The sequence below is a fragment of the Myotis lucifugus genome, unplaced genomic scaffold, assembly GCF_000147115.1.
Source record: "Myotis lucifugus unplaced genomic scaffold, Myoluc2.0 scaffold_935, whole genome shotgun sequence".
Taxonomy (NCBI): Eukaryota; Metazoa; Chordata; class Mammalia; order Chiroptera; family Vespertilionidae; genus Myotis; species Myotis lucifugus.
The window spans coordinates 35,603-57,243 of NW_005871983.1; the positions used below are offsets into that span (position 1 = coordinate 35,603).

General features: G+C 51.9%; 2 protein-coding genes across 2 annotated transcripts in view; both read left to right on the forward strand.

The window, feature by feature from the left end:
- LOC102442953 (retinoic acid receptor responder protein 3-like) overlaps window positions 1–21,641 on the forward strand; it is a 38,603-nt gene that overhangs the window by 3,899 nt on the left and 13,063 nt on the right. The window contains exon 3 of the mRNA XM_023747645.1: window positions 343–609. Within this exon, the coding sequence (XP_023603413.1) occupies window positions 496–609 (114 nt within the window). The 5' untranslated portion in view covers window positions 343–495. The remainder of the gene's footprint in view (window positions 1–342; window positions 610–21,641) is intronic.
- On the forward strand, window positions 17,914–21,371 carry LOC102441398 (retinoic acid receptor responder protein 3-like). Its single transcript, XM_023747642.1, has 5 exons — window positions 17,914–17,935; window positions 19,820–19,918; window positions 20,512–20,762; window positions 21,156–21,195; window positions 21,337–21,371. Exons 1-5 carry the CDS (start codon window positions 17,914–17,916, stop codon window positions 21,369–21,371), a joined length of 447 nt encoding a protein of 148 aa, XP_023603410.1.

Here is a 21,641-nt window from a genome sequence, read left to right on the forward strand (position 1 = left end):
AGTAGAACAACTTTGATTTCGTTCTGAAACACACAGTGCAAAGATGAACAAATATAATTTACTACCGTTGTTTACAATGGATAAGCTATGGACCAGCCCATAATAGGGACTTGTTCAACTAGATGATGTCCATTCATATAATGGAACACAGTGGCAGCCACTGACCATCACAACATTGATTAACATGAAAAGTATTCACAGCTCGTTGAGGAAAAGAGCAAAATCACTGAATCCTCCAATCACATTGGCGAAGGGACAGACACCAAAGCTCAATAGTGGATTCCCTTTGCCCTTCTTTCTTGGCTTCTGATTTCTCTCTCCCTCCCTGGCCTTCCACTGCAGTTCCTGATACTCCTGTGTCTGATTCAAGGGAAGAACTCTGTGTCTGGTGCCCCCACTGGTTTACGGGTTGTGAAAAGGCAGCTCCTGGGAAACTCCTCCAATGAGGTGGACAGCCAGGTGGACCACCTGTACAAACCACAGCCCATAAAGCAGATGATCAGTGCTGAGAAGGAGATGGTTGGTAATGAGATGGAGGACAGTGTTCTGAGCACGAACCGTAAACTCTTTGTCACCAACCTGAGATATGGCAAAGCTCATTTGCAGCAGGTAAGGTCCTCTGTGGGGGCTCCCTCTCCCTTCTGGGCTTCTGCTTGGGGTGGAGGTGACAGGGCTGTGCATCCAAAAGAAAAAACTGCCCTGAATGATGCAAAATTATGCTCCCTGCTTCCTGCTGGCTGGGAGTTAGAATGTGTGAGATCAAATCTCGGGTCTGATCCTGATCCACTCAGGGTCTTTGAACAGATCACTTCCTCTCTGGCCTCTGTTTCCCCATGTGCACAAGGAGGGGATGATGGAGGACCTCTGGGGCTCTGGCCACCTCTATTCATTTAGGATCCTTTGTATCTAAGATCCACCCTAAAGGCAGCTCTTCATGCCCCTGTGTGCTGTCAGGGAAAGTCTGAGCCAACCCTGCACCATGACAGGTCTCCTAAGGCCTCAGAGAGCCCTCGGGCAAGAGATGCTCAAGGTCTGTGGCCCATGTAAGAGCTCAAGAACATGTTATGTAAGATTGTCAACTACTGTAACCCATCCCCTTTGCCTGTTCTGAGTTATTTGTCCCAAAACACAGCTAGTTAAGAGGCAGGAGCAGGATTCAATGCCCAGTGCTCCCTGCTCTTTCTTCTGAACCACAGCACCTCCAGGGCTCACAGCCCCTGTGATTGGGTGATGGGCAGCCTGGATGGAGGAGATGAGGGGAGGAGGAGGTTTGGGAGGGGAATTAAGGATTTGGTGCTCATGTGGGGGGTTTGAGGTGACCAGTTAGACATCCAGGTGGACCTGTTGAGTAGCAGTTGGACGTATGAGTTTATTGTTTCAGGCTGAGGTGGGGGTGGGGATAGAAGTTTCCAGGCTGCACTTGGGAACAGTACACAGAGCACAGTGAACCTGAGGCCATGCTTTTCCATTGTCTCCCCTCAGCTCTGCCATCATCCTCCCTCTGCAGAGTGGCGCCCAGATAGAGCCCAGACCACAGAGCCATTCCCACTTTCACCCCCAGAGCTCTGTCCCCACGAGCCCAGGCAGGAATCCCCCTCCCCTATGCACCCCCATCAGGACCAAATGGCCCCACCATTGAACCCTGGAAGTTCACACTGGATATGTAATGGTAGGGACAGAAGTCTAGGGGCTGGTCGGGAAAACGTGGGGTCACATAATTATAACTGGGCCGCCCTTAACCAATGTCATGGGTGGGAGATGAAGGAGGAAGTGAATTCAGGAGAAACTTCGAGGGACACCATTGGTGTTGGATATTGGCATGGAACAGGGGCAAAGGTAAGCTGAACCCTGGTCACAGAATGGGCCATCTTAGGTGAGGGAGGCTGAAGGTTTGTCATTCCCTGAAATCAGGAACAGAGAGGAACAAAACTGAAAAATTATCTAGCATGAAACTGTGGTGTGCTGGGTGGGGACACTGAGGAGCAGGTGGGGGTGTGCAAAGGGAAGGAGGAAAGGGGACCAGGAAGGGTCGGGGCAGAGAAGACCCGGTGCAGCCACTGCCAGCTGAGTGTCCCTGGGCAAGTCCCTCTGCCTCTCTGATCCTCAGTTTCCCCAGATGAGCACGTGGGTGCTGCTTCCATCCCCTGGGCTAGGGCGGGTGGCAGTTATGGGGGGAAATGTGCCAGCAGAGCCTGCTGCCTGAGTGTGTCAGGCCCAACCTTGCCCCTGTCCCTGCAGGAAACAGGCAGCCGCTCTAGGACAAGTTGCAATCTCAGGTCCTTCATGAGGCTGTCCCCTGGGTCTCAAACAGGATCAAACTCCCATGTCTGACGTTGCCTGGACACCCAGCCTCAGGAAGGGGTTGATACACCGCTGCGGTGTCAACACCCTCCACATGCACAGTACACCTGCATGTGCATGTCTGCATCCAAGTGTGTGTGTAGGCAACACGCACACGTTATGTATGCACAGAACAAGGCATTCCAGGCTTCAACTTCCACACAGGGCAACCTCTAGAAGCTACAGCAGGCTGAGGAGTTCAAGAGACCAAGAGTCCCCCCGTCCCGTACCCCCCGCCCCCAAACACACACACACTCACCAGGTGATGAACATACTAAGTAATCATGGACTCTACAGGCCTAGCTGCAGCTCCCAGCCAGGGCCTCTGCAGCTCCCTGAAATCTGTCTCACCTTCCTGGCTGTTTTCTTGCAGATTCGTGCAGAGCCCAAGCCTGGAGACCTGATTGAGATTTCCAGCATCGACTCCTCACACTGGGCCCTCTATGTGGGTGATGGTTATGTGATCCACCTGGCTCCCCCAGGTAAGGGTGTTGAAAGTATAACTTTCTAAAGATTTGTTAACATGATGAAAGGACAATTCAACGCCAAATGCCACCCTGGGAACCCTGCGTTGGTTTCTCCCTGAGCTGTGCCTGAGGTCACCCTACACTTGTGTCCCTTAGGGGCAGCTACGTGGTCCCACAGGTGGTGACGCAGCAGGGAAAGAGGTCCAATGGCTAAGGTGACACTGGGCTGGGGCCGAATTGGACGCTCTCCAGGTTCAGCCCTTTAGCTGGTTGCGCAGACAGATTTCACTAAACCAGCCACATGTCTAGGTGTCCACAGTCTCATAAAGGAGAAGGATCAATGACGGTGGTGGTCAACTAGACGATGTCCATTCATAAGGGAGCACAATAGCAGCCACTGATCATCAGAATATTCATTAGCTTGAAAAAGTATCCACAGCTCATTTAGTAAAAAGAGTAAAATCTGTGAATCCTCCAGTCACATTGGTGAACAGACACTAAAGCTCAATAGCGTCATCCCCTGGCCCTTCTTCCCTGTCTTCTGTCTTCTCTCTCCCTCCCTCGCCTCCCCCTGCAGTTCCTGATACTCCTGTGTCTGATTCCAGGGGAGAACTCTGAGGCTGGCGCCCCCACCGGTTTAGGGGTGGTGAAAAGGGAGCTCCTCGTGGATGTAGTGGGAAAATGCTTCTATAAGGTCAACAACCACTTGGACCACCTGTACAAACCACGGCCCATAAATGAAATGCTCAGTTCTGGGAATGAGATGCTTGGTATGGAGATGGGGTACAGTGATCGGAGCAGAAACTCTGAGCGATTTGTAACCGATCTGAGATACGGCAAGGCCCGCAGCCAGCAGGTAAGGCCCTCTGGGGGAGTGGGGGTTCCCTCTTCCTCCTGGAGGTCTGCTTGTGTGTGCGGGGGTCGGGGTGGGGAGTGGAGCGTGGTGATGGTGAAAGGACTGTGCATCATAAGAAAAACTTACCCTGAATGATGCAAAATTATGCTCCATGCTTCCTCCTGGCTAGGAGTTAGGATGTCTGGGAAGAAATCTCGTGTATGTTCTGGATCCACTCCTGGGCCTTTAAACAGGTCACTTCCTCCCTGTGCCTCAGTTTCCCCATGTGCCAAAGGAAGGCTATCTTTGGAGGACCTCTGGGGCTCTGGCCACCTCTGTCCCTATAGGATGATCCTTCGCCTCTAAGATCGACCATAAAGGCAGCTCCTGATGCCCTGTGTGCTGCCAGGGAAAGTCTGGGCCAACCCTGGACCATGATAGGTCTCCTAAGGCCCCAGAGAGGCCTCGGGCAAGAGATGCTCAAGGTCTGTGGCCCATGTAAGAGCTCAAGAACATGTTATGTAAGATCTGGGTGCATCCTTACCACTCTCCTCTTTCCCTCTTACCAAAGCACAGCTAGTTAAGAGGCAGGAGCAGGATTCAATGCCCAGTGCTCCGGGCTCTTTCTGCTGAACCACAGCACCTCCAGGGCTCACAGCCCCTGTGATTGGGTGATGGGCAGCCTGGATGGAGGAGATGAGAGGAGGAGGAGCAGATTTGGGAGGGGAATTAAGGATTTGATGCTCAGGTGGTAACCAGTAAGACATCCAGATAGAGCTGTTGAGTAGCAGTTGGACATGTGAGTCTGGAGTTCAGGTCTGAGGTGGGGCTGGAGATAGAAGTTTCCAGGCTGCACTTGGGAACAGCTCAGAGCACAGTGATCACTGAGGCCCTGCTTTCCCATTGTATCTCCTCAGCTCTGCCACCACCCTCTCTCTGCAGAGCTGGAGCCCAGATAAAGCCCAGACCACAGAGACATTCACACTTTCACCCACAGAGCTCTGGCCCCAGGAGCCCAAGCAAGAAACCCCTCCACTTTCCGTCCCCATTAGGACCAAATGGCCCACCATGAAGGATCACACAGGCCCTGGAGTAGGTGGGACAGAAGTCTGGGGGTTGGTCAGAAAGACATGGGGTCACATAATCAGGAACAGGATGGCCCTGAATAAAGTCATGGAGGAAAGATGGACAAAGAAGTGAATTCTACAGAAGCTTCCAGGCTAAATGACCACTGTTGGATGTTGGCATGGAATGAGGGCAAAGGGAAGCTGGCCCCTGGTCTCAGATTGGGTGGCCTCGGGTGAGCGCTACAGGAGGTTTGCTGAGGTCAGACACAAACAGTAAGAAAGGGTAAAAAATTCACTGTTCAAGAGATGTGGTGCCCTGGGCAGGGACACTGAGGAGAAGGAAGGAGGTGATAAGCCAGGGAGGGAAGAAAGGGGACCAGGAAGGGTCGGGGCAGAGAAGACCCTGTGCAGCCACTGCCAGCTGAGTGTCCCTGAGCAAGTCCCTCTACCTCTCTGATCCTCCATTTCCCAGCTGAGCACGTGGGTGCTGCTCCCTTCCCCTGGGCTTGGGAGGGTGGCTGTTATGGGGGGAAATGTGCCGGCAGAGCCTGCTGGGTGACTGTGAGCCCAGTCCCCAGGGCAGGAAGCTGGGCAACAACAGGAGGGCCTTCTCCAATGCTCAGGTGCCCTCAGGATGCTGTCACCTGCTGTCTGTCAGTTCAGCATCTTCAAGGGTCCGTGTACCGGGGCTGGGAGGGCAGACTGTGAGGTGGTGCGTGTTGGGTCCATGCACAGCCAGGCAAACACATGATGGAGACATGAGGGTCAGAGTGTGAGAGCAGAGAAGCTCAGACTCACCTGGACAATGTTGTGGGGGATGGGCCTGGGCCCCAGCCTCAGGGAAGGGGGTTACATACAGGCTGTTGTGTTATCACCCTCGAGACACATGCGCAATCGACCTGCATATGCATGTCTGCATCCTAGTATATGTGCATGTTCACGTAACTCACAACATCCATGCACAATACACACAGACACACATGTAATACACACACATTCTGAACAAATCTTCACTCTCCCAATGCACAAGGACATTTTTCCAGGCTTCTAGTTACTCACAGGGCAACCTCTAGAAGCTACAGCAGGCTCAAGACCTCATAGGGGACTAGAGTCCCCCCCCCCCCCCCCCACCGCCATCACCAGGCACACACACACTCTTCCTATCGGGGGAGAATCAGTAAGCAAATCCCTAGGGGGAGGTGCAGCTCCCAGCCCGGGCCTCTGCAGCTCCCTGAAATCTGTCTCACATCCTGGCTGTTTTCTTGCAGCTTCGTGAAGAGCCCAACCCTGGAGACCTGATTGAGATTTTGCGCTTTTTCTATTCCCACTGGGCCCTCTATGTGGGCGATGGTTATGTGATCCACCTGGCTCCTCCAGGTAACAGGGGTTGAAAGTGTAACTTTTTCCAGATTTCTTAACATGATGAGAACAACTCAAACCCAAATGCCACCATGTTGGTTCCTCCCTGAGCAATGCTTGGGTTCCCCCTATATCCGTGTTCCTGGGAGGAATCTCAGTAGTTTCAAGCCCATCACACAGCAGGGAAAGAGATCAGAGGGCCCCAGGGAAGCCGGGCTGGTGCTGTATTCAGAGCTCAGCAGATGTAGCTGGGCACACAGACAGATTTTCCTAAACCAGCAGCGTCGCTGGGTGTCCACAGTCTCTTTAACGAGAAGGATCAGTGACAGTGGATTAGTCAACTAGATGATGTCCGTTCATATCAGGGAGCACAATACCAGCCACTGACCATCACACCATTGATTAACATGAAAAAGCATTCACAGCTCCTTAAGGAAAACAGCAGAATGATTGAATCCTCCAATCACATTGGTGAAGGGACAGACACCAAAGCTCAATAGTGTCATCCCCTGGCCCTTCTTCCCTGTCTTGTGTCTTCTCTCTCCCTCCCTGGCCTCCCCCTGCAGTTCCTGATACTCCTGTGTCTGATTCCAGGGGAGAACTCTGAGGCTGGCACCCACACTGCTTTAGGGGTGGTGAACAGGCAGCTCCTGGTGGAAGTGTTGGGAAACTGCTCCTATAAGGTTAACAACCACTTGGACCACCTGTACAAACCCCGGCCCATAGGGGAGATGCTCAGATCTGGGAAGGAGATGATTGGTAAGAAGATGGAGTACAGTATTCTGAGCAGGAACTGTGAGCACTTTGTCACCGATCTGAGATATGGCAAGGCCTACAGCCGGCAGGTAAGGCCCTCTGTGGGGGAATCCCTCTCCTTCCTGAAGGTCTGCTTGGGGTGGAGGTGTCAGGGCTATCCATCCAGAAGAAAAACTTACCCCGAATGATGCAAAATTATGCTCTCTTCCTCAGCTGGCTGGGAGTCAGGATGTCTGAGATCAAATCTCGGGTCTGTTTCTGATCCACTCGGAGTCTTTGAACAGGTCACTTCCTCTGTGGCCTCAGTTTCCCCATGTGCAGAAGGAGGGGATATTGGAGGACCTCTGGGGCTCTGGCCACCTCTATCCCTTTAGGATCCTTCACCTCTAAGATCCACCCTAAAGGCAGCTCCTGATGCCCTGTGAGCTCTCAGGGAAAGTCTGGGCCAACCCTGGACCATGACAGGTCTCCTAAGGCCCCAGAGAGCCCTCGGGCAAGAGATGCTCAAGGTCTGTGGCCCATGTAAGAGCTCGAGGACATGTTATGTAAGATCTGGGCACATCCTTATTGCTCTCCTCTTTCCCCTCTTATTAAAACACAGCTAGTTAAGAGGCAGGAGTAGGATTCAATCCCCAGTGCTCCCTGCTCCTTCTGCTGAACGACAGCACCTCCAGGGCTCACAGTCCCTGTGATTGGGTGATGGGCAGCCTGGATGGAGGAGATGAGGGGAGGAGCAGATTTGGGAGGGAAATTAAGGATTTGATGTTCAGGTGGGGTGTTGAGGTGACCAGTTAGACATCCAGGTGGACCTGTTGAGTAGCAGTTAAACCTGTGAGTCGAGTTCAGGGCTGAGGTGCGGGTGGGGATAGAAGTTTCCAGGCTGCACTTGGAAACAGTACACAGAGCACAGTGATCCCTGAGGCCATGGTTTCCAATCATCTCCCTTCAGCTCTGCCTTCACCTCCCTCTGCAGAGCTGGAGCCCAGGTTGAGCTCAGACCACAGGGCCAATCCCACTTTCACCTCCAGAGCTCTGGCCCCAGGAGCCCAGGCAGGAAGCCCCCTCCCCTACCAACCCCCATCAGGAACAAATGGCCCCACCCAGGAGGCTCACCCAGGCCCTGGAGTGGGTGGGACAGAAGTCTGGGGGTGGGTTAGGAAAAGTTGGGGTCACATATTGGGGAAAAGGATGGCCCTGAATGAAGTCATGGGGGAAAGATGAACAAAGAAGTGAATTCCAGAGAAGCTTCCAGGCTAAATGACCACTGTTGGATGTTGGCATGGAATGAGGGCAAAGGGAAGCTGGCCCCTGGTCTGAGATTGGGCGGCCTGGGGTGAGCGCTGCAGGAGGTTAGCTGAGGTCAGACACAAACAGGAAGATAAACTGAAAAATTCTCAAATCAGGAAGCTGTGGTACCCAAGGCAGGGACACTGAGGAGCAGGGAGGGGGTGATTAGCCAGGAGGGAGGAAAGGCGACCAGTAAGTGACAGGGCAGAGAAGACCCAGTGCAGCCACTGCCAGCTGAGTGTCCCTGGGCAAGTCCCTCTACCTCTCTGATCCTCAGTTTCCCCAGCTGAGCATGTGGGTGCTACGTCCTTCCCCTGGGCTTGGGCGGGTGGCAGTTATGGGGGAAATGTGCCAGCAGAGCCTGCTGGGTGACTGTGAGCCCTGTCTCCAGGGCAGGAAGCTGGGCAACAACAGGAGGGCCTTCTCCAATGCTCAGGTGCCCTCAGGATGCTGTCACCTGCTGTCTGTCAGCTCAGCATCTTCAAGGGTCCGTGTACCGGGGCTGGGAGGTCAGAGTGTGAGGTGGTGGGTGTTGGGGCCATGCACAGCCAGGACAAACACATGATGGAGACATGAGGGTCAGTGTGTGAGAGCAGAGAAGCTCAGACTCACCTGGACAATGTTGTGGGGGATGGGCCTGGGCCCCAGCCTCAGGGAAGGGGGTTACATACAGGCTGCTGTGTTACCACCCTCCAGACACACACACAATATATCTGCATATGCATGTCTCCATTCTAGTGTGTTTGTATGTACATGCAACACACAACATATCCATGCATAACACACAAAGACAGAGATGCATTACACACACATTCTGGACAAATTTTCACTGTCCTAATGTACAAGTTGATTTTTCCAGGCTTCAAATTACTCAGAGGTTAATCTCTAGAAGCTACAGCAGGCTGAGGACCTCACAGGGGACAAGAGTCCCCCAAACCCATACACACAAACACACATTCTTCCCATCAGATGAGAATCAGTAAGCATATCCCCAGGTGCAGCTGCAACTCCCAGCCCGGACCTCTGCAGTTGCCCTGAAATTGTCTCACTTTCCTGGCTGTTTTCTTGCAGTTCCGTGAAGAGCCCAAGCCTGGAGACCTGATTGAGATTCCCCGCACTGGCTCCTCGCACTGGGCCCTCTATGTGGGCGATGGTTATGTGATCCACCTGGCTCCCCCAGGTAAGCGGTGTTGAAAGTGTAACTCTCCAGAGATTTGTTAACATCATGAGAACAATTCAATGCCAAATGCCACCTTGGAAACCAGTCTTGCTTCTCCCTGTGCTGTGCTTGTGCACATGGTATATCAGTGTCCCTTGGAGGCATCTCAGTGGTCCCTCAGGTCTTGACACAGGTACCACATGAAAGCCGGACTGCACCCACATTGGACATTCTCCACCTCGGGACCTTTTGCTGGGCACGCAGACAGATTTCACTAAACCAGCAGCGTCTCTGGGGGTCCCGGTCTCAGGAAGGGACTGCCTCTCAGTGCTGTGTCCTGTTGCTCAGAGGATGTCACAGAACAGGGCGTCCTGAGAGGGTTTCCTGAACACCCTCCACGGAGCAGCTCTCCCAGGTCCCACATCACAGAGAGTCTCACACAGACGCACACGAGCACCTGGAACCTTGATGGGCCGCAGGGACAGCAGAAGCAGGATGACAGCCAGTCAGAGGAGCAGGCAGGCCCCACACTGTGTATCGTCCATGAAAGAAAGGTGCTGGGATGAGACCGCGGGCTGGGAGCACAGGGGCTGGTGCCCTGCAGAGCAATGGCACCCACACCTCGGACAGCAAGCGTTTGTGTTCTCCCTGGACAGAAACCGTCTCACGATCAGAGGAATCTGCTTGTCACTGACCAGGTTCTGTACGCTGTCACCTACACTGACAGAGTGGAAAACTGTCAGAATGGATGGCAAATAGTAAGTGAAACCCACCTAATGCAGACGACACTTAGAGGCTGGGAACAGGGAGCGTGAGTGTGAGGACCGGGTCCTGCTGTGTGAGTGCAGGTGGTGTTTCCTCAAGGACGGGTGCTAAGTGCAGCCTCAGCCTCGAGACTCAGCACATAAAGGGAGCCTGCTGGTTCGCGTGCTCTTTATTGCCCTCCTCTTAGAGAGCAAAACCCGGGCTCCAGGCTCAATGGGATTTGGACGCCACCAGCTGGAAGTGCTGTGTGGACTCTCCGTGTGGCCAGAGCTAGGCCAGAAAAGGCTGATGATGCCTCAGGGTCCAATATCGGTTGCTGAACAGAGATGAGAGTATTTACCATGAAGTTCAGAAGGAAAATAAGTGAGGGAATATATGAAATCTGCACAGCAGAGTCTGAAACACATTGGAGACTAAAACAACTTTGATTTCTTTCTGAAACACACAAGTGCAAAAATGAACAAATACAATTTACTACCGTTGTTTACAATGGATAAGCTATGGACCAGCCAATACTAGGGACTTGGTCAACTAGATGATGTCCATTCATATAATGGAACACAGTGGCAGCCACTGACCATCACAGCATTGATTAACATGAAAAAGTATTCACAGCTTGTTAAGGACAAGAGCAAAATCATTGACTCCTCCAATCACGTTGGTGAAGGGACAGACACCAAAGTTCAATAGTGTCATCCCCTGGCCCTTCTTCCCTGTCTTGTGTCTTCTCTCTCCCTCCCTGGCCTCCCCTGCAGTTCCTGATACTCGTGTGTCTGATTCCAGGGGAGAACTCTGAGGCTGGCGCCCCCAATGGCTTAGGGGAGGTGAAAAGGCAGCTCCTGGTGGAAGTTTTGGGAAACTGCTCCTATGAGGTCAACAACCACTTGGACCACCTGTACAAACCACGGCCCATAGAGGAGATGCTCAGATCTGGGAAGGAGATGGTTGGTAAGAAGATGGAGTACAGTGTTCTGAGCAGGAACTGTGAGCGCTTTGTCATGGATCTGAGATATGGCAAGGCCCATAGCCTGGAGGTAAGGCCCTCTGGGGGGGCTCCCTCTCCCCTCTGGAGGTCTGTTTGGGGTGGGGGTGTCAGGGTTGACTACCCAGAAGAAAAAACTACCCTTAATGATGAAAACATGGGCTCTTGGGGTCCACTGGCTGGGAGTCAGGATGTCTGAGAGCAAAACTCAGGTCTGTTCCTGATACACCCAGGCTCTTTTGACAAGTCACTTCCTCTCTGGCCTCAGTTTCCCCATGTGCAAAGGAGGTATAGTTGGAGGACCTCTGTCCAGCTCTACCATTTAGTATCTTTTGCCTCTCACACCCAACCTAAAAGCAGCTCTTCGTGCCCCTGTGTGCTGTCAGGAAAAGTCTGGGCCAACCGTGGACCATCACAGGTCTCCTAAGGCCCCAGAGAGCCCTCTTAGTAGAGATGCTTGGGGTCTGTGGCCTATGTAAGAGCTCAAGAAGTTTCTTCTCAGAAGCCTCTGTGCAACCACTTTGAGCTGATTTTTTGGGCAAGTCTCCCGACCTCTCTAATCCTCATTGCCCATGTGAAGAATTGGGTCCTCCCTCCTCCTCTGTCCAACCCAATAATGTAAGATCTGGGCACAGCTTTAACCCTTCCTCCTTGCCCTTTTACCAAATCAAGCGAGTAGAGATACAGAACCCAGTGGTCCCTGCTCTTCCTGCTGAAGCACAGCATCTCCAGGGCTAGAGGCCCAGGGCTTAGGTGATGAGGATCCCTGGATGGAAGAGAATATAAAAAGGAAAAGCAGTTTGCAGATAGAAATTAAGGATTTCTTGCTCAGGTGGGGTGCTTGAGGTGACCAGTTAGACATCCAATTGGACCTGTTGAGTAGAAGTTGGACCTGTGAGCCCGGAGGTAGAAGTTTCCAGGCTGCACTTGGGAACAGTACACAGAGAACAGTGATTCCTGAGGCCATGGTTTCCCATCGTCTCCCCTCACCTGTGCCACTACCCTTTCTCTGCAGAGCTGGAACCCAGGTAGAGGCCAGCCCACTTTCACCCCCAGAGCTCTCTCCCCAGGAGCCCAGGCTCAAAGCCCCCTCCCATACCCACCCCTATCAGGACCAAATGGCCCCACCATGGAGGATCACACAGGCCCTGGAGTGGGTGGGACAGAAGTCTGGGGGTTGGTCAGAAAGACATGGGGTCACATAATCAGGAACAGGATGGCCCTGAATGAAGTCAAGGGGGAAAGATGAACAAAGAAGTGAATTCCAGAGAAGCTTCCAGGCTAAATGACCACTGTTGGATGTTGGCATGGAATGAGGGCAAAGGGAAGCTGGCCCCTGGTCTCAGATTGGGCGGCCTGGGGTGAGCGCTGCAGGAGGTTAGCTGAGGTGAGACACAAACGGAAAGATAAACTGAAAAATTCTCAAATCAGGAAGCTGTGGTACCCAAGGCAGGGACACTGAGGAGCAGGGAGGAGGTGATAAGGCAGGAAGGGAGGGAAGGAGGGGGACCATGATGGGGCAGAGAAGTACCAGTGCAGCCACTGCCGGCTGAGTGTCCCTGGGCAAGTCCCTCTACCTCTCTGATCCTCAGTTTCCCCAGCTGAGCACGTGGGTGCTGCTTCCTTCTCCTGGGCTTGGGAGGGTGGCAGTTATGGGGGAAATGTGCCAGCAGAGCCTGCTGGGTGACTGTGAGCCCTGTGTCCAGGGCAGGAAGCTGGGCAACAACAGGAGGGCCTTCTCCAATGCTCAGGCACCCTTAGGATGCTGTCACCTGCTGTCTGTCAGCTCAGCATCTTCAAGGGTCCGTGTACTGGGGCTGGAGAGGGCAGAATGTGAGGTGGTGAGTTATGGGGCCATGCACAGCCAGGGCAAACACATGTTGGAGACATGAGGGTCAGTGTGTGAGAGCAGAGAAGCTCAGACTCACCTGGACAATGTTGTAGGGGACGGGCCTGGGCCCCAGCCTCAGGGAAGGGGGGTTACATACAGGTTGTTGTGTTGTCACCTTACTGACACATATACAATACACCTGCGTATGCATGTCTGCATCCTAGTGTGAGTGTATGTAAACACACACACAATCATATCCATGTAAATTACACACATACAATACACATGCATATGCATCTCTGCGTCCTAGTGTGTGCGCATGTATACGGAACACACAACAATTCCAAGCACAATAAACACACAAACACACATGCATCACACACACATTCTGGATAAACCTTCACTCTTCCAATTCACAAGGTCATTTTTCCAGGCTTCTAGTTACTCACAGGGCAACGTCTAGAAGCTAGAGCAGGGTGAGGTCCCCACAGGGTACCAAAGTCCACCCCCCACCTCTACACACACATATACATTCTTCTTAAGGGGGAGCATCAGTAAGCAAATCCCTAGGCAGAGCTGCAGCTCCCAGCCCGGGCCTCTGCAGCTCCCTGAAATCTGTCTCGCCTTCCTGTCCGTTCCTCTTGCAGTTCCGTAAAGAGCCCAAAACTGGAGACCTGATTGAGATTCCCCGCATTGGCTCCTCGCACTGGGCCCTCTATGTGGGCGATGGTTATGTGATCCACCTGGCTCCCCCAGGTAAGCGGTGTTGAAAGTATAAATCTCCACAGATTTGTTATCATGATGAGAACAATTGAAAGCCAATGCCACCCTGGGAAAACAGTGTTGGTTTCTCCATGAACAGTGCTTTAATTCACCCTTCATCCGTTTTCATTGGAGGAATCTCAGTGGTCCCTCTGGCCTTGACCCAGCAGGGAAAGAGGTCCATGGGCCCCAGGGAAGCTGGGCTGGGGCCGCATTGGACGCACTCCAGCTGGGGACCTTTAGCTGGGCGCGTAGACAGATTTCACAACACCAGCAGCATCTCTGGGTGCCCACAGTCTCATAAAGGAGAAGGATCAATGACAGTGGATGGTCAACTAGATGATGTCCATTCATATCATGGAGCACAATAGCAGCCACTGACCATCAGAATATTCATTAGCTTGAAAAAGTTTTCACAGCTCATTTAGTAAAAGATTAAAATCCTCCAATCACATTGGTGAAGGGACAGACAACAAAGCTCAATAGTGTCATCCCCTGGCCCTTCTTCCCTGTCTTGTGTCTTCTCTCTCCCTCCCTGGCCTCCCCCTGCAGTTCCTGATACTCCTGTGTCTGATTCCAGGGGAGAACTCTGAGGCTGGCGCCCCCACCGGCTTAGGGGAGGTGAAATGGCAGCTCCTCTTGGAAGTGGTGGGAAACTGCTCCTATGAGGTCAACAACCACTTGGACCATCTGTACAAACCCCGGCCCATAGGGGAGATGCTCAGATCTGGGAAGGAGATGGTTGGTCAGGAGATGGAGTACAGTGTTCTCAGCAGAAACTGTGAGCGCTTTGTCACGGATCTGAGATATGGCCAGGCCCACGACCGGCAGGTAAGGCCCTGTGTGGGGGGCTCCCTCTACCTTCTGGAGGTCTGCCTGGGGTGACAGGACTGTGCAGCCAGCAGAAATAATTACCCCGAATGATGCAAAATTATGCTCCCTGCTTCCTGCTGGCTGGGAGTCAGGATGTCTGAGATCAAATCTCTGGTCTGTTCCTGATCCACTCAGGGTCTTTAAACAGGTCACTTCCTCTCTGGCCTCAGTTTCCCCATGTGCAGAAGGAGGGAATTTGGAGGACCTCTGGGGCTCTGGCCACCTCTATCCCTTTAGGATCCTTTGCCTCTAAGACCCACCCTAAAGGCAGCTCCTGATGCCCTGTGTGCTGTCAGGGAAAGTCTGGGCCAACCCTGGACCATGACAGGTTCCTAAGGCCCCAGAGAGCCCTCGGGCAAGAGATGCTCAAGGTCTGTGGCCCATGTAAGAGCTCGAGGACATGTTATGTAAGGTCTGGGCACATCCTTACCGCTCTCCTCTTTCCTCTCTTAGCAAAACACAGCTAGTTAAGAGGCAGGAGCAGATTCAATGCCCAGTGCTCCCAGCTCTTTCTGCTGAACCACAGCACCTCCAGGGCTCACAGCCCTTGTGATTGGGTGATGGGCAGCCTAGATGGAGGAGAATGAGGGGAGGAGGAGCAGGATTGGGAGGGAAATTAAGGACTTGATGCTCATGTGGGGTGTTTGAGGTGACCATTAGACATTAAAGTAGAGCTGTTGAGTAGCAGACATGTGAGTCTGGAGTTCAGGACTGAGGTAGGACTAGGGATAGAAATTTCCAGGGAACAGTACACAGAGCATAGTGATCCCTGAGGCCATGGTTTCCCATCATCTCCCCTCAGCTCTGGCACCACCTCCCTCTTCAGAGATGGAGCCCAGGTAGAATCACAGAGCCCTTCTCACTTTCACCACCAGAGCACCTGCCCCAGGAGCTTAGGCACAAAGCCTCCTCCCCTGTCCACCCCCATTAGGACCAAATGGCCCCACCAGGAAGTTTTACCCCGGCCCTGGAGTGGGTGGGACAGAAGTCTGGGGGTTGGTCTAGAAAACATGGGGTCAGATCATCGGGAACAGGATGGCCCTGAATAAAGTCATGGAGGAAAGATGGACAAAGAAGTGAATTCCAGAGAAGCTTCCAGGCTAAATGACCACTGTTGGATGTTGGCATGGAATGAGGGCAAAGGGAAGCTGGCCCCTGGTCTCAGATTGGGCGGCCTGTGGTTAGCGCTGCAGGAGGTTAGCTGAGGTCAGACACACACAGAAGATAAAATGAAAAATTCTCAAATCAGGAAGCTGCAGTGCCCTGGCCAGGGACACTGAGGGCAGGGAGGAGGTGATAAGGCAGGGAGGGAGGGAGGAAAGGGAACCAGGAAGGGTCGGGGCAGAGAAGACCCAGTGCAGCCACTGCCAGCTGAGTGTCTCTGGGCAAGTCCCTCTACCTCTCTGATCCTCAGTTTCTGCAGATGAGCACGTGGGTGCTGCTTCCTTCCCCTGGGCTTGGGAGGGTGGCAGTTATGGGGGAAATGTGCCAGCAGAGCCTTCTGGGGGACTGTGAGCCCTGTGCCCAGGGCAGGATGCTGGGCAACAACAGGAGGGCCTTCTCCAATGCTCAGGTGCCCTCAGGATGCTGTCACCTGCTGTTTTTCAGCTCAGCATCTTCAAGGGTCCGTGTACCGGAGCTGGGGAGGGCAGAGTGTGAGGTGGTGCCTGTTGAAATCAGGCACAACCAGGGCAAACACATGATGGAGACATGAGGGTCAGTGTGTGAGAGCAGAGAAGCTCAGACTCACCTGGACAGTTTTGGGGGTTGGCGCTTGTACTCGGTCTCAGTGAACGGTGTTTACATACAGGCTGTTGTGTTATCACCCTCGAGACACATGCGCAATCGACCTGCATATGCATGTCTGCATCCTAGTGTGTGTGCATGTACACACAACACACAAAATATCCATTCACCTGACATTTTCCTCTTAGATAAGATGTCACATGCATACAATAGAGCATTCTCCTAAATTTAAGGATTTCTCAGGTGAGAAAAAAAAATGGCAGCAGAGTAAGTGGATGGTGCATGGAGATGCTCCTAGGAACAAACTGGAATTACAACTAAAATACAGAAAAACTTCCCGAGTAGTCAGTGGAAAACTTGCAGGAGAGAACTCTGATATCCCAGGACTTTAAATGGCAACCATATAGAGACTGGTATGAGGGGCGGAGGAGCTAAAGTGCTGACCCTGTGCCCACAGACAGCAACTGAAGTCCTGGAGAGATATCTCAGCTGTGGGGGATGCCAATGAGAACTCTGGGATCTAATCCCCAAGCTGGGCCCCCCAAAAGAGAGCACCAAAACTGAGAAGGGTACCCTCATAACATCTGGCTGTGAAAAGCAGTGGGGTGCTATCTGCCAGGAAGTGACAGCTGTAATTCAGGCACCCTCTTAAAGGGCCAATATACAAAATTCCCCGTGGGGCCACCCACCTTGTGCTCTGGCAGAGGGAGGGTGAAGTGGATGGGAGCTGTGAGAGCAGAAGCCAGGACTGCACACTCGGGAGATAGAGCTCAGAAGGCAGACACCCCAAGTTTCCTGGGCTGAGTCATTCCCTCACGCAGGGGAGGACATGGTTCCCACATTGACATTTGCCTTGCCTGGGGAAAAGACAGGTGACACACCCTATTTGAAAATACCTTGCCCTGAGGCCACTTAAGAGCTTAAAAATAACAATTAGCCTCCGGGCAGAAGCAAGTGCCCCACCCTGTTGGAAAAAATATTTGTCACAGCTGAGGATGATTGCCTGGGGGGCAATTCAAGTCTGAATCCTATCAGGCTGTAGGAAGAGGTGGTCTCTGGAGGCTTTGAGTATTTGCCTGGTCTAATTAGTCAGAAACAGCCTTTAGCACTGTCCTGCACTAGAGATTGAGAGGTGTAGAGCAAGTATGTCAATCTCGGGGCACACAGCGAATATTTTTGTGGCCCACCCAATGTATTCGTATGTAAGAAACATTTTAATAAAAATTTTGTAACTTAATTTTTACAACATCCTGTTATACATAATCCTATTTAATAAAAGACAAAAAGGGTAATTGACCGTACCTTCGCTACGCTTCCCATTGGCTAATCAGCGTCATATGCAAATTAGACGCCATCATGGCGGCTAATTTGCATACTGCAGGCAGGGTTGGCCAGCGCCAGACGCCATCCAGGCCCTGTGTGCGGCCCTGGGTGGCCGGGCTTAGGCGGCGCGATCGCATCACCTAAGCCCCGCCCCAGCTGGGACCCCCGTTGGCCACCTAAGCCCCGTGCGCCTAAGCCCTGCCCCCCAGCCAGGACCCCCGTGTGCCGCCTAAGCCCCGCCCCCAGCCGGGACCCCCATGTGCTGCCTAAGTGCCGCTGCCAGCTGGGGCCCTATGGCTATCCCAGAGCAGGCAAGTGCTAAGGGGGCCGTCCCCCAGGTGGGCCTGCTCCTGGGATCGCCATGGCAAGCCCAGAGCAGGAAAGTTCCCCACAGGCAGCACCCAGCAGGGCCTGCCCCCAGTCTCTGCAGTGATCCGGTGATCCATGAGCAGGAAAGCGTAGCCTGCAGGCAGCACCCTAACCTGGCCACAGCTCAAGGGAGAGAAAAACACGCAGTGGAGGCCAGGAGCCTGAGAGATCAACACAGAGGGGCGCCTGCTCCAAACCTCCAAGGTGTGGCTGGGGGCAGGCCCCCAGCAGACATACACACTCACACACACACACACACACACACACACACACACACGATGCCTGCTCCGAGCCTCTGCTGCCAGACTGTGGCCGTCAGTAGGACATCCACTGAGGGCTCCCAGACTGTGAGAGGGGCAGGCTGGGCTGAGGGAACCCCACCCCCCAGTGCACGAATTTCGTGCACCAGGCCTCTAGTTATTAATAACAAACTACAACATTTACTAATGACTGATTATTATAATCATGTTGTATCCATTCCCCTTATATGCCTTACATGCAGGCACACCATTTCTCTCCACTAATACTAACAGCAAATATTTTAGCAGCCGATTGCCACGTCATTAGTCTTATACTGACTTGTTTGGTGTGCACAACAGACAATATTTTGCTTTCGGAGAACAAGAAAAATAGGTTTGTGTTACGCTTATTAATTTGTGCAGTTATTCCATGTCTGGTAAGTGAATGTTCAAGAAAAAATATTATATTTTATTAAAATGTTCTATTATTTTATATTAACGATTACTCATTTGTTTCAGCCCTTTGTATTCAGCATGTCTCTATCAAAATAAACCTAAGTTTCTATGAAAATGAAGCTTTTGTTTTTTTTGTGGCCCACATAAACTTAAATCTTGTTTATTTGGCCCATGTTAGCCTTTGAGTTTGACATGCTTGGTATAGAGAATCTACCTAATACAGTGTCACAAACCCAGACAGACAGCCAAAAATGAGGAGACAAAGAAACAACTCCCAAATGAAAGAACTAGAGAATTCTCCAGAAGAAGAGAAAATTAAGCAGAGATAAGAAATTTATCTGAAACAGAGTTCAAAGTAATAAGGATAAAGATGCTGAACAGCATAAAAAAAGATATAGTAATTATTGAAAAAGAACAGTTTGTGATAAAGAATGACATAACACAAATAAAGAACACATTGGAAAGAATACACAGCAAATTAGGAAAAGCTGAGGATTGAATCAGTGAATTAGAAGACAGAGTTGAAAATATCACTCAATTAGAGAACCAAAAAGAGAAAACAATTAAAAAAACAACAACAACAGGAGGACAGCTTAAGGGAGCTGTGGGACAATGTGAAACGTAACATTATTAGGAAGAGCAGGTATGCACCAGAAGAGGCAGAAAGGGAGAAAGGAATAGAGAATGTCTTTGAAGAAATAATGGCAGAAAACTTCCCTAACCTCGTAAAGGAAAAAGTCACACAAGTTCAGGAAACACAGAGAACCCCAAGCAAGAAGAACCCAATCAGGCCCATACCCAGACACAACATAATTAAAATGCAAAAATTAAAGAAAAGGGAAAACCTTAAAGCCAGCAAGAGAAAACATTTTACCTACAAAGGAATTCCCATAAGGCTGACACCTGATTTCTCATCAGAAACTCTACAGGCCAGAAGGGAATGGCATGAAGAACTCAAGGTAATGGAAAGCAAGGATCTGAGACCAAGATTATTATATCCAGCAAGGCTATCATTCAAAATAGAGTCCCCCAAATCGTCCCCCTTCCCCCCCCCCCAAACACACACAGAATCACACATTCTTTCCATGGTGTGAGCATCAGTAAGCAAATCCCCAGGCAGAGCTGTAGCTCCTAACCAGGGCCTCGGCAGGTGTCATGAAATCTGTCTCACCTTCCTGGCTGTTTTCTTGCAGTTCCGTGAAGAGCCCAAGCCTGGAGACCTGATTGAGATTTTACACATCGGCTACTCGCACTGGGCCCTGTATGTGGGCGATGGTTATGTGGTCCACCTGGCTCCCCCAGGTAAGGGGGGTTGAAAGTATAACTTTCCAGAGATCTGTTACCGTGAAGAGAACAATTCAAGGCCAAATGCCACCCTGGGAACCACCGTTGCTTTCTCCCTGGGCAGGGCTTGTGCTCACTGCACATCTGTGTTCCTTGGAGGCATCTCAGTGGTCCCTTGAGTCCTGACCCAGCAGGGAAAGAGGTCCGTGGGCCAAGGGAAGCTGGGCTGGGGCCGCATTGGACGCTCTCCAGCTCCATGACCTTTAGCTGGGCGCGCAGACAGATTTCACTAAAACAGCAGCTTCTCGAGGTGTCCTGGTCTCATAAAGGAGAAGGGCCAATGATGGTTGATGGTCAACTAGACGATGTCCATTCATATCATGGAGCTCAATAACAGCCACTGACCATCAGAATATTCATTAGTTTGAAAGAGTATTCAGAGCTCATTAAGTAAGAAGAGTAAAATCCGTGAATCCTCCAATCACATTGGTGAAGGGACAGACAACAAAGCTCAATAGCCTCATCCCCTGGCCCTTCTTCCCTGTCTTGTGTCTTCTCTCTCCCTCCCTGGCCTCCCCTGCAGTTCCTGATACTCCTGTGTCTGATTCCAGGGGAGAACTCTGAGGCTGGCGCCCCCAATGGCTTAGGGGTGGTGAAAAGGGAGCTCCTGGTGGAAGTGGTGGGAAAATGCTTCTATAAGGTCAACAGTCACTTGGACCACCTGTACAAACCACGGCCCATAGAGGAGATGCTCAGATCTGGGATTGAGATGGTTGGTAAGAAGATGGAGTACAGTGATCTGAGCAGGAACTGTGAGCACTTTGTTATGGATCTGAGATATGGCAAGGCCCACCACCGGCAGGTAAGGCCCTCTCTGGGGGCTCCCTCTACCTTCTGCAGGTCTGCTTGGGGTAGAGGAGACAAGGCTGTGCACCCAAAAGAAAAAACTACCCCCAATGATGTAAAATTATGCTCCTTGCTTCCTCCTGGCTGGGAGTTAGGATGTCTGAGAACAAATCTTGGGTGAGTTTTAGATCCACTCAGGGTCTTCGAACAGGTCACTTCCTCTCTGGCCTCAGTTTCCCCATGTACAGAAGGAGGGGTGTATCGAGGACCTCTGGGGCTCTGGCCACCTCTATCCCTTTATTTTCCTTCGCCTCTAAGACCCACCCTAAAGGCAGCTCCTGATGCCCTATGTGCTGTCAGGGAAAGAGTGGGCCAACCCTGTACCATGACAGGTCTCCTATGGCCTCAGAGAGCCTTTGGGCAAGAGATGCTCAAGGACTCTTGCCCATGTAAGAGCTCGAGAACATATTATGTAAGATCTGGACACATTCTTGCCGCTTTCCTCTTTCCCTCTTACTAAAACACAGCTAGTAAGAGGCAGAAGCAGGATTCAATGCCCAGTGCTCCCTGTTCTTTCTGCTGAACCACAGCACCTCCAGGGCTCACAGCCTTTGTGTTTGGGTGATGGGTAGCCTGGATGAAGGAGAATGAGGGGAGGAGGGGCAGCATTGGGGGGGAATTAGAGATTTGATGCTAGGGGGGCTTGTTGAGGTGACCATTAGAAATCCAGGTGGACCTGTAGAGTATAATTTGGACGTGTGAGTTGAGTCCGGGCTGAAGTGGGAGTGGAGAATGAAGTTTCCAGGCTGCACTTGGAAACAGTACACAGAGCAGAGTTATCCCTGAGGCCAAGGTTTCCAGTCCTGTCCCCTCATCTTGGCCACCACCCACCCTC

Coding starts and splice junctions, on each gene's coding strand:
- LOC102441398 (XM_023747642.1), top strand. CDS start 17,914: ATGGCAAGCCCAGAGCAGGAAA. Junction 17,936..19,819: donor GGCAAGCCCAGAGCAGGAAA/GTTCCCCACAGG, acceptor AGTTCCGTGAAG/AGCCCAAGCCTGGAGACCTG. Junction 19,919..20,511: donor GGTCCACCTGGCTCCCCCAG/GTAAGGGGGGTT, acceptor GTCTGATTCCAG/GGGAGAACTCTGAGGCTGGC.